This window comes from Melospiza melodia, chromosome Z (genome assembly GCF_035770615.1).
Source record: "Melospiza melodia melodia isolate bMelMel2 chromosome Z, bMelMel2.pri, whole genome shotgun sequence".
Classification (NCBI taxonomy): Eukaryota; Metazoa; Chordata; class Aves; order Passeriformes; family Passerellidae; genus Melospiza; species Melospiza melodia.
Window position 1 is genome coordinate 62467117 of NC_086226.1, and position 12972 is coordinate 62480088.

At 39.2% G+C, this 12972-nt stretch overlaps 1 protein-coding gene across 1 annotated transcript; it reads right to left on the bottom strand.

Moving 5' to 3' along the window:
- Positions 1 to 408: 408 nt before the first annotated feature.
- TMEM175 (transmembrane protein 175) lies at positions 409 to 12603 on the bottom strand. Its single transcript, XM_063179703.1, has 10 exons — positions 12493 to 12603; positions 12125 to 12163; positions 11111 to 11208; positions 9972 to 10023; positions 9097 to 9132; positions 7614 to 7697; positions 6840 to 7004; positions 4994 to 5072; positions 3174 to 3315; positions 409 to 2642 (listed from the first exon to the last, which is right to left on the bottom strand). The coding sequence occupies exons 1-10, from the start codon at positions 12493 to 12495 to the stop codon at positions 1979 to 1981; spliced, it is 1362 nt and encodes a 453-aa protein (XP_063035773.1). The 5' UTR covers positions 12496 to 12603; the 3' UTR covers positions 409 to 1978.
- Between the last annotated feature and the right edge of the window lie 369 nt (positions 12604 to 12972).

The window sequence follows — 12972 nt, forward strand, 5'->3', positions numbered from 1 at the left end:
ACTTATTTCTAAGTAGGGTAAACACAAAAATCAGAAAAAAACCAACCCAGGAAAACCAAACCAACCAAAATGATGCATACACGCCCCCCCCCCCCCCAAAAACCCATTATTGAGCGAGTACAGTGCCTTGTAATATTTATACATGGCTTTATACAAAGCATCCTTATAGACATTGAAATGAAACTCCTTGGCTAGTTTTTGGGTTTCATTCTCTTCAGGTACCAGGAGAAGTAGAATCAACATTTCTTTACATCACATTAAAAACATTTTGGTATTTTGTAAAAAAAAAATCACAAAACTGCTGAGGTTGGAAGGGACCTTGGTGTAGGAAAAACCCACCTAACGTCATTTTAATTACAGACATTGGCCTTAAAGTTCACTTACAGAGAAGAAATAAATGGCTTGAAGTTTTGTTTCTTCACTGATTGCAATTTATTACAAATACACATATTCACTACTATGTGTCTGCTCACATTAGAAACAAAACCATACAGAACCAAAAGTGCTTTTATTAAGTATCAGAAAAACTGCTATACACAACACAATGGAAGTAATTTAACCACAACTAGGTATAAATCCCCTTGAATAGCTGAACATACTGTTCATGAGAAGTATGTAATATTCACAATGACATATTCGGTATCAAGGTGCTTCAAAACAAAAGCACAAGTGCTTTCAAGACTGATCTCAACTGAAATGAGATATTTGTTTTTCACCTGTAATTTCTTCAGGCATATTTTGCCACTTTTTTTTTTTTTCCATGATGAATAACAAAATTCCCCAAATGCCTTTAATTATGGCATTAAAGTTGTCAGGCACTAAGATAATTCAAGATACAAATTAATCACTCTGCCAGAAGGAAATGTAATGGCTTCTAAGGCAGCCAGAGTTTAGATGATTTGAAAAGCACAATACTTATCCAGCTCCATGTAAGTGTAAAAAAAAAAAAAAAATCAACATTATCATGGACAGGAACTTCTAGGGGTTAGTTTCTTCTGCTGTCTTCCTGAGACTCAGAAATCTGTGGGACCCCTTACTTGTCCACAACTCAGGAGAAAGCTTAACTCCTTTATCTGATGTGGAACTCTCACATATTGCAGTCTCATACTCTCCTTGAATATGACACCATGCCTTCTGAGTAACAGAAGAATGTTCCATTGCCAGACAAAAAACAGACACAAAAAGCCTGAGAAATTAAAACACTTCAGACAAGAAGCTTCTGCAGAACAGAAAAAAACTTACATCTAATCACAGAGCTCTTTTCCCTCAGAAAATATCAAAGCTAGTTGAAACTTGGATGCAAAGCCAGATGATTCCTCATTTATTACACACTTTTAAAAAAAGAATAGATATGGCCAAAGAAGTTGTGTTCAGATGGCTTGGAAGACTGCTATCACAATTGCAACTCCCATCTAAACTCACACAGAGCCACTCAAACAGTTAGATTTCCAACTGCTATCCCCTGTTTGTGACTACGCAGGACAGACCATTGAAAAAAAACATTAAAAAATTTAACATTGAAAAAAATAAAAAAAAAAAAAAAGAAATCAGTAACTTGTATGCACACATGTTCTCCTATGATGTACCATCCAGAAATCCAGATGTCTCTGTGTTTTCCATGCCTCACATTCTCTTACATAGAAACTCAACCAACTTCTGTGTTTGGCTGCCATTTTCCTGGGTATCTGCGCACTTCTTAATTGATCATTGCTGCAGTTACATGTCAAGCAGCATTTTTTTCTATAAGGCAATACTAAAAGAAGGGGAACATGCTTTTCTTTGCATCCCCTCTTTACCCAATATTTTCAATAGCAGATTTTGGAGAAAGGGTCTTGAGCATGGTCAGCTTAAACATAAATATGCCCCAGTTATGGTCAATACAGGCTTTGGTTTACATCAATATAATCCACACACAAATATAATGCGAATCAGAGTAGCTGAAGCTGATCTCTTAACTTCACATGCATTGCGCAGAAATTTAGGACAGTGTTTCGTTTGGAGACAAACATGCCTCCTCCTCTTCTAACAATACAACCTTCCGTCTGGAGAGAGACATCACAAACTTTATGGCAGTTAAAGAAATTCTAACAAAAATGCGCAAGGCAAGAAAAGCAAACGGGATTACAATCTGCATAAGATGGAAAATTGCAGTGCTAAATTCACTTAACAAGCAAGTTAGAAAGAAGGCCCCCAGGCTTACGCAAGGGTAAAGAGCCAGCTTGGCAAACATGAAGGCATGCTCCTTGCCACCATATCTAGCAAAGGCATGCAAAGTTTCCTCTTCATTGAGAAGGGCTGTAGTCCATATTGCAAACTGAAATATGCTGGCAAAGAAAGTGATCACACAGCTGACCTGAATGGCTTCTATTTCATTATGAGACTTTTCTGCAAATTCACTGGTCAGCTGGTAAGCTAGTGGAAGCCCACCAATGAAAGCCAATGAAAGTATGTTGAGCAGTCCCATTAACCGGGTAGCTTTTGTTACATAAAGGAAAAGAGAGTGATGGACAAACCACAGGAGACCAATTGTAACAAATGAGCCAAAGTAAGCAAGGTAGTTTGGCCCATATTCACTTAAAGCTTCAAGAAGACTGCCATGGAACTTCTCTTCAACTTCTCTGGGGTCAGGAACATTGTCTTCACTGTGGAGAGAAAAATTAATTTACTTCGCATATTCCTGTTATAAAAACACACCTGGCGCAAGACTGAATTATGCTGCTTTACTTTGAGAAAGTAGTGAACAACAAGAATCCACCCTGTACTTCTCTAGTAATTTAGATACAGTGTTTCAAATAATATATATATAAGAAAATCTGAATGCAGGTTGGCATTCCTTTGGGTTAATAAATTTTATACAGAGACTAAACAGCTTTTATTCACAAAAAGCTTTCATCTGAAAACATAACTAAGCAAAAAAAGGAAGCTTTTTTCTTCAAGACTCTACATCCCAACATGTATTATGCACACTGATCCTCATTACTAGAATGTGGATGTTAAAAGTATCTTTGGTTTGTGCTCTGAGTCCTTCCAGAAAATCATACTTTAAAGTAACCACTGCAGATTTTGGAAGTTAAACACAATGTTTGATTAATTTTATTTCCTCAAATGTTACGCATGAACAGAAGTTTATATATTTTACAAGACAAAGTGTAAGAACCAGCACAAAGCCTTACCATATATCCAAAATGAGCAGGGTTGCTACAATGGCATAGACTCCATCACTGAATGCTTCTACTCGTTCCTTACTCAGAGGCTCACTGAGGTAAAAAGTGAAGGTTTCTAAACTATGAGGTTCCTCCTCTTCACCTCTCTGACCTGGAAACAATCCAGAGGCTTAATCATGAAAACAAGTATAAAATAAGGTAGTTCAACAACCTACTGTGATCACCTTTTTTCCCTATCTGCCTAAACTTTTCTTTAGACAAAAGAATGCCAGTCACTCTACTGACAAAAGGATGTCAGTCACTCTACTTTTTTTGGCATATGTGCCTCTCCCTGAAATTCATGTTCCTTTCAAGACAAGTGCTTCAGGAACAAAAAAAAAAAAAAAAAAAAAAAAAAAAACCTCTTTAGCTCTTTCCTTTAAACTGTATGGCAAACCATTAGTAATGACTCAAAGCTGCAATTGAACAAATCAGATGCTGTACTTCAGGAAGGCCTAATAGCTCTAGGGCTGCTATGACAGCTTGGAGAACTTAGACTACATGGTAGTAAAAACCTGTCTTGAAAAAAACCATGGGGGCTGAACAAGGATATTGAACACACTTAAAATGATTCAAGCCTTTTGTCAAAAGGTGTAGTTTTTATAGGAAATGTTGAACACATCTCTAAAGAATGAACTCAGAAGTGCCTAGCTAGCGAAAAGACACTGCTTCATATATATAAAAGGTTAAGGCTCCACAGGAATGCAAAGCAGGTGTATTCACAAGAAATTCAGTAAAGCAGTATTTCAGCCATCTGATAGGGTGAGGTGGATATGTGACCTGACTGCAAACCACACTGGCCCCATCACAATAAGCATGGACAATATTTGTATGTGTTTATTCTAGGCTCTGAGTCTGGCTTCATCCTTTTAGAACATTTCTGCCTGTTATTGCTGCCACATGGGGACTGAAGAGTATGCTCACACTTGCACTGGAAACAGACAGACTTGTACTAGTCTGAACAGCAACAGTAGAAGTACAAAGGTGTTATTCTTCTGCCCCAGCTTGGGAGTGTCAGTAACAAAGACATTATCTCTTCAGTGGTTTTATGGTCTCTCTCAGAGGGACACTGCACCTTTCAGCTAAGTAGGTTGCACGATATCCCCTGCTCCTTTTATTTTAGCAATGCCAACCTCTTTCTCAGCAGGATTTAAAGGCAGCTCAGGTTGCTACGGTTGTGCAGTTGTTACTCCTGACACAAGGAGGGCAGAAAGCACATGAGGGAAGGAATCATGAGTTTAGGTTAACTTGAGACATGTGTGAAGGCACATCTTTAGATTATAGCAGTTAGATTATTGAGTAATTAGTAATACCCTGAACAGTTAACTATTGTGAGAAGTTTGATTTACAGGTGCAGTTCTTGCCTGTTTGAAAATGTGTGACTATTCAGCATTGCGGGGAAGGAAGTGGTAAAGGCACAGAGCTTTCTTCCTTATGTTCTTCCATCTCCATGCTCCCTCTTGAGGAGGGAAAAGGGATAGATGGCCTGCCACTGTCATTCATACATAGTGTGTCTGTATGCACTAGCACTATCAGGACAAAAAAGAAAGGTTTTGCACTGGAAAAATGATCTTACAATGTGTTGTGCCTTACACAAATCTCATCGCATGGGAATGAGGGGAAATTAGGGAGCAAGGGAGACACTGTTTAGAAGCACATCAATAAACCCTAAAATCACTATGTTCTGAGACTGAAAATGAAAGCAGAACTGAAATGACTTCATTCTAGGCTGTCTGCATACCAGGTTGACAACCTAATCTGAACATATGCCTAGGAATTTTGTTACTTACCAAGAATTTTGTTTTTACACCATGTAATTAATCGACTGAGATGCGGAAAAATGATTACAAGTCCAAGAAGTACATAAGACTGTCGGAGAAGAAAATGAACAGTTTAAATATAGTTATCAAAAATATAAATTACCTTCCAGATTTAGTATGAAACTATAACTCTCAATCTTAGCACTAATAACACTGAGAAAAAGAAATCTTGACTTTCAAAAAGAAAAAGGCTCAGCTGAAATGCTCATTCACTTCCTGAATAATGTATGTGGAACCAAATACTGCTTTTTCCTACCTAATTTAGTACCAGTAATGAAGCAAACTAAAACAGGGAGGGAAATAATTCTGCTGACAAAAAGTGCAGGAATAACTACTTTGGAAGTTGAAGAATTATCCCACATAATCCTTTATGGGTTCTTCCAATTCATGATACTTTAAGATTCTACTATTTGTGTCACAAAAACACATTGGTTCACAGGTTTTGCACAGGTCTAAGCATAGGAGCAACTTGGAGAGTAATTTCACCATTGCTAATATTAAAAACAAAAACCAAACTACAGTGAACGGAGTGAGGAAGAAGAGGAAAACATATTTTCAGACAAAACTAGGCCTTTTCATGTTTAGACTTATAACTGACCCTTTCATCAAGAGCAACCTGATTTCTCACAAACTTAGGGATTATTTAAATACTGCCAATTCCTGTGGAATCTTTCTCAAAATCCATCTTTTCCTAAAGAACAAGAGGAATGGAAGCTCAGTGTACATTCAAAAACTAGATTTCAGTTCTGAGTAGGGGTTCCAGAAAAGAGTTAAAGCTGTATTAATAAGTAGGAGCAACTCACTGACATCAACTAAAGATGGAAGAGTAAAAGGCTATGTAAAAGCAGTCCTTGAGAGGCAGGTGGCCTAACTGGTCTCCCTTCTCTGTTTGCTCTTACACTCTAAGTTAGTGCAGCAATTGCATTCACTTTTCTTCAGTTTGTGCAATGTGGTTGGTGCTCATTTCACATAAATTTCCTCAACTACTTCTGATGCACAAGATACTATCATAGAGTTTGGAAGATCTGCTAAAAACAAACAAAAAAGCAGGCACAGCAAGTAATAATTTAGCAGAATATTCTTGCTACACTATACAAACTCATGGATCAAGTTACAGGTTGATATATGTGATTAAATACATTCAATGCAAAAAACAACACCCTAGAATGTAGCAGACTCCATAGATGTTGGGAAAGCTCCATGGAGGATTGAGGCTTAACAGTAGGAACTGCTGAGTCATGATGAGACAGCAAAATAAGTTCCTGTCTCTGACCCTGCACCCCAAAGCTTATCTCTGTAACCCCATGGGTCACTTTTCCCTAACCCCCACTATTGGACATATTTGGATCCCCCTTTATGCTATGAAAAGGGGCTGTTTTAGCCCATTAGACAGAAGAAGAGCCGTCACTGGACCCTTCACAGACTCCCCAATAAACCATTGCTGTGGAACACCAGGACTTCTCCTCTCTCGCGTCTGCTTCAAGCCTCAGCCAAGGGCACCCCAGCAAGCAAGCAAAGAGCTGAGATCCTAAGAGAGCTGATAATCGCTAAAGAGCTGACAATCACTGGGCTTGCTAAGGGTAGCCACGGCTGCGAGCTGCCTGGGCATTTGGGCTCTCTGCCTCCCAGAGGGACGGGGCTCCCAGGTCCTTGCATCGCTCCATAATAAGGCCAAGATCGAGGCTTTATTATACCAGAACTAGCAATGAAGAAAGTGTGCTTAATTAACACAGACATCACTGTTTTCATACACAGTCCTAAAGACAGCTAATACAAACCGCTGCATCAAAGTTTTCTGTCAACCGAGAGAACTTACCAAAGGAATAAAGAAAAAAGAAAAGATGGCTGCTAAAAAGCATAAAATTGGTCCTCTCAGGATAATCTTTAAGATATGACGTTTATAGAAATTCTGATTTTCAGATTCCTGTATCTGTTGATTCAGTAAGTGTGGGTGATAGAATCCATATGCTACTATCACAGCCTGCAAGGAAAAGAGCATTACTGAACTTATTACATATAAATATATGAAGGATTTCAAACATAAGACATAGAACTATAAATCAACACATTCTGAAACACTTGCAAGCTTATTCTTCACTCCCATATGGAAAGTTGGTCCTAGAAACTCTGAGATTTGACAACATACTCAAAGATTTATGTGAAGATTTTAGTCTCCTCCTTTGATCCTTGATGAAGGGGAATAAAGACCTCTGTAACAAGGAACTGAAAGCAACAAAGCACTGCACAGGAGGAAGAATGCTGCTGGACTTCAGACTGAAAACCTGTGTTCCGTCACCCACTGCTGCATGGAAAACTCAACTGTTCTTTCCTCAAGGCATTTTTGCAAAGAGTGGGAAAGGAATTCTGTGAACACTGAGATCAGCTGATTTAGTTGCATAAAACAGCTTAATGGGTCAGGGAACTTCTGTTTTACATACAGGTACTGTATTATCATAATGGGCATAACTTTGAAAAAGAATGCTATACAAATAACATATTTAGCAATTTATGCCACTCACTAAGAAGCTTAATTTCAGTTCTACAAGAAAGTCTATGTAAAAGTGAAAATGCTAATGGAGAGCTCCAATACCTGTATAAGGCCAATGACAACAGCACAAACACTGAACAGGAAGATGCCAAACGGTACCCCTGGAAAGGAGGCCATTAAGGAAAACTGGAAAAAAATCAACAAGATCACATATTTAGTTAAGAAGCAATGCAGGAATAACAGTAGAGAAACAGAAGCACTCTTCATTCAATATTGAAAATATTCATAAATCTACATAATAATTTGCATTTCATCATAATTCCATTAAATGCTATTTCTAGCCACAAATACATGCAGGCATTCCAACCAAAGGCATTTGGAGAGATGGTTCTGCTCTGACAGTGACAGTGCTAAACCTTAGCCATTCTGGCACTGTGCCTCCATAATAAAGAGCCTCCAGAGTGGCTTGTACCTGAGCATAAAGCTTAACTGGTTTTGGTTGACATGACATCATAGCTGTGAAAATTCTTGATATTAGGATACCTTTTTGAATCCTTTATTTTGTCTACCTCCATGGCTCCCTGTTGTATTAATTTTTGCAGCTTCTTTAGAGGAGGATGAAAAAGGAAAAAAAAATTAAAGGAAAAGAAGAAAAGCAGGGTGTAGTGTTAAAGTAACATGGACAGCTTTCGAAAACAAATTCCAGCTTCAAGGCAAAATGTATGAAAAGTATGTTGTCTTGCTGATAAACATCGTCTTAGTGACCACAGCCTCATTTTTTGCAGACTACAGATAAGACATACATACCCACATAGAAACAGGTGCCTGTCCTACTTACACACACAACTGTCAAGATGCATTTTAATCAACTGTTTTGTTCTGTTAATATAGTATTCATTTGCAAATATTCTTTTAAGGTCATATGACCAAAAATTGTGCAGATTTTAAATATAAACCCTCAGCTGCCAGAATCAACCTTGCAGAGCAAATCAGAAGTGATACCACAAACTTGGTCTAAATTACAAAAGGAAAATGTCCTGCCATATAAGGAGAAGTTTGAAACACAGAGTTTTATTGATCTTACCAAAATTCTTATCAGATAACGTGGACCTTCTTCAATACAGCTGCTTTTTTAAAAGAAATCATGGAAAATTTTTTACCATGAGGGTGGTAAAACATTGGCACAGTTGCCCAATCCCTGGAGATGTACAAGGTGAGGTTGGATGGGGCTTTGACAAACTTCATCTAGTTGAAGATGTTCCTGATCTTTGCAGGGGCTGGACTATAGGACCTTCAATGGCCCCTCCCAGCCTGAACTATTCTATGATACTATGACTTCCCATAACTGTAAGTTTTGTTGCTAGAATACCCATTTTCTGCCAGGTCTAGAACATGAAGTATTTGAAGGTTATAAAATAGCTTCATGAATTTTAAAGAAGCAACAGTTAATGGTGACAATGGATTGAGGGTTTATACTATAACAACACTTTCCTGCGTTTCTGAATACTTTGGTAAAGTCTTTCCAAATAAATGAAGAAACAAACAATGTAATTAAACAAATTTCAGATTTTAGAAAATTACTTACTGTATATGGCAAGAAGGTTATGATCATCATACAAGCCTAAAACAGAAAAAAGCATTTTGAAACAGTATGTATTTTCTGGACACATCTTTAATGAGGGCATTGCTTGCTTTGTATTTTACAAGGAGATCAGAAGTTTGTGCTGCATAATGAAAAGTACCCATATTTCTGAAGTTGCTAAGTTTTGACAGCAAATGGCTGCTTTTGTACACATCTTCCACGTTCTCTAGGCAAATTGTACAAGCTTGTTGTAGAAAACACTACAGTTTCCTGTGTTACCAATACCCCAGGTAAAAGTTTTGCTATGGTTTTTAAGAGACTTCTTTCTAAATGCTAAATTTACCACACTCTCTAAACAGTTGTTTCTGATTTGTCAAGAACGTTAATAGCTGATCGTAACTATTTCGCATCTAAAATGCAAAATCAAAAAACCCAACCCAGCAAACAAAAGCATAAAGAAACACATTGCTTTGAAAGCTACATTAGGTAAGAATTAGATGCCTTAGGCTATTCTTCTAAAATAATTTCCTCTAGTTTTATCTCATGGAGCTCCAACAGTGCTTTTATTAACAAAATTAGAATAACTGCATACTTTCAGAGAACAGAGTTTGAAACAACATTGCAAAATACTCAGTTCCCCCAGATGAACTTCAGACTAACCTGCTGCAGAGCTTCTTTTGGTTTACAGTAAAACATTTGCAAGTTAAAAGCAAGTTATTTATCAATCAGTCACAGTCACAGAAACTAAAGATCTTTGTATTTTCCTGGAAATATGTCAAAGTTATGCTATTTAATGTAGAAACTTTTGGATATTCACAAACACACTTAAGTGACCTGTATCTGCTTGTTAACCATCCAGCTTCTATGACAACACTCACCAGATTTAGAAGAGCCAGGACATCATCTATATGTTCTATCACCTGAAACAACCTGTCAAGGCAAGGCAAAGTATCATGAACAAGCCAACTCACAAAATATATTCTACAACACTACATATAAATTGTACATTTATGGTAGTATGGGGGAACCCAATTTCCTTCTCTACAGAATTAATACAAGTATTCCAGGTGCCACCAAAACTCATGAGGCTCAAATGTGAGAGTAATTTGTTAGAAAAGTCTTAAAAGTGAGATACAATGAAATTCAATCATGGAGCAATTATTAAGAACCTGGTTTCTATTTGAATGGCAGAGTATTTTCAAAATTTTAAGGCTTAGAATAATTTCTCCTGAAGAGACAGCGCACAAAGAAAAAGCTTTCCTTGCAAATGTCCCCAGATTTTGTTAATGAAACTCCTCATTCACAAAACTATCACTTAGAATAAACAGGACCCATCACCCTCCACAAAACCCTGAGACTGTACCTCAGCATTTACTTATACAAGCAAAGAAAAGCACTGGAGTAAAGGAATGGATGTGGGGATTCAGCTTCAAATACTGAATTACAGGTTTCACGCCTTTATTGGAATGCAGCCAATCTACTTGCATAGCGACATTTGTAAATTTCAAAATCCAAACAAGAACTGCTCTGGCTCCAGCACGATGCCTGCGTGCCAATTTCTTTTTAACCACCAAGACATGGCAGGTGGGAGTGTCCACAGCTCTGTGAAGTACAGAATCTGCAACATTACAACTGACTTTGCGACAACTACTGCTGAGCACAGATGAGATGAGTTTTAGGCCAGCTGTACTATATCAGTTCCTTTGTTGTGGAGCATGCAAGTTACAAATTCACGTTCTTTTCAGCAGAATTAGAAGTCTAATTCCATCTAGCCTTCAAGGTAAGAAGAAAAGTAACTCTAAAAGATACATAATGCTTGTTTTACTCTGTATGACTATGGCAGTGGTGTAAAGTAGCTTTTCACTGCTAAGAGTAACATTTCTTTACAATGGTTTTCTAATATTATTCAACAAAAGACAACTCAGAAGTCTGGCAGCAAGACAGAAATACATCAGAGACATGGTTATCTCCTGCACTTTCTAGCTTTTAACTTTAGATTTAAACATCATGTTCCTACCTTACATGAGCTGCCCATGCCACTGTGACTATTAAAAAGGTCATCAAGTAAACGGCAATTTTTGCTAGAAGAAGTTGCTGAACACTTTCACCTAATTTCTGAAACAGAAAGTGACACCCAAGGAAAGAAAATATAAATGTTATGTTACAAAATTATTACCAACATCTGAAAAAGAGATGTACAACAATATAATGTATTTTTGAAAAATGCCTCCCAAAAATGCAGTTCCCATTCAACAAACTCATTAGTACATTGCAGAGAACAGAGTTTATTAGGAACTTGTAAATAGGCTGAAATATGGCATTTGATGAATCAACACATCTCATCAATCTGTAAAAAAAAAGGGCTTCCCAATGCTCTATTCACCTTGTTACTCATTTATGCATTCTCTCATCACTGTTATTATAATAATGCATTTCAGAGGACTGGACACAATATGCCTCTTTTACTTTCACAGCACTGAATTCTGTAGTAGAAGCATTGAAGAGGTTTCATGTGACCATTGTTAAAAAGCAGTAAGGAGAGGGCTTAATCTCAGCAAATTTTCCAAATACGACTACAGTGGCTCAAACAGACTCATATAGTATATTTGCTGCAAAACAAATCTTATCTGAACTTCTTAAACTAATATTTATGTCTATTTAAGAGTAGAAAAATAAATAGAAACAAAAGAAAAAACCTGCAAATTTCTCAAATTATTGTTTCCTAAAATTCCTGGGTATCCTCAGAATTAATTTCTTTCCTGTAGTCTTCTTTCTCCACCTTTGTTTATTCAAATTACATTTATTATGAACCTGACTTTAAAACTAGCATTCAGATTGTGCTATGTAAGCTTCTCTCAGTGGTGGTTTATTACCAAGAAGACCAGATCCTTTTTGAAAGATGTTTTGGCTAAACGGGCAATTCATGTCTCATAGAAAAGTAATTATAATCTATGGCGAGGATGTTACGTGCTAAACGAGGGTGTTACATCTACTTGCGAGGACACAAGAAACAACAAACGGCACGTGATACCTGGTCAGGATGTATTTTTGTGTGAGCCACCGGCAAAATCTGAAATAACAAAATGTTTATTAGCACATGACGTTCTTTTCCTTGTTGAGCACTTCCCTAAAACCACACAACCCTCAGGGGCCAGCGGATCGCGTAACCAGGAGCAGCTCTGGAAGTCACAGCCGTTCCCCGGCCACGGCCCGGCCCGCCGCGGCGGCACAGCCCACACCTCTCCGGGACGGCCCCGACACACGGCGACAGCGGGGCGGGCGCGGAGCCGGCCGGGCCGGGCAGGCACGGGCGCCCCCCGGAAAGCCGGGACCGGCCGCGGCTGCCCCAGACTTCTCCCTCCCTGCCTCCCTCCCCGCCTCCCGCCGCCGGGCGCTCACCATCACGGTGGCGATGATGGACAGCAGCGCGTCGCTGTAGGCCAGCAGCCGGTGCGATGTCTGCGTGCTGCCGCCCGGCTCCGGCCCCGGGCCCGGGCCGCGCTCCCGCGCCGCAGCCCGCGGAGCCGACATGGCCCCGTGCGCTCGGCGGCGGCGGCGGGGGCGGCGCTTCCCTCGCCCTCAGAGGGGCGGGAGCCGCCCGCTGCCCCTGCGGGGCGGAGGAAGGCTGCTCTCGGAAGCGATGAGGTACATGTCCCTGAGTGGCCGAGCCGCTGCCGGGCGCACAGCGGCTGAAGCAGCAACCCCGCCTTTAAAAGGCGTTCCAGTTCACCTCTCCGTTTTCCATAAGAACATCCTGAATCCAGTGACACTGACAGTGTGTTCTACACAGGACTGGTCAGGAAACATCAACAGAAGAGGCAAAGGAAAGCATCGCTCTTAGAGAAGCAATTTATATTCCTCAAACAAATTCCCTTTTTA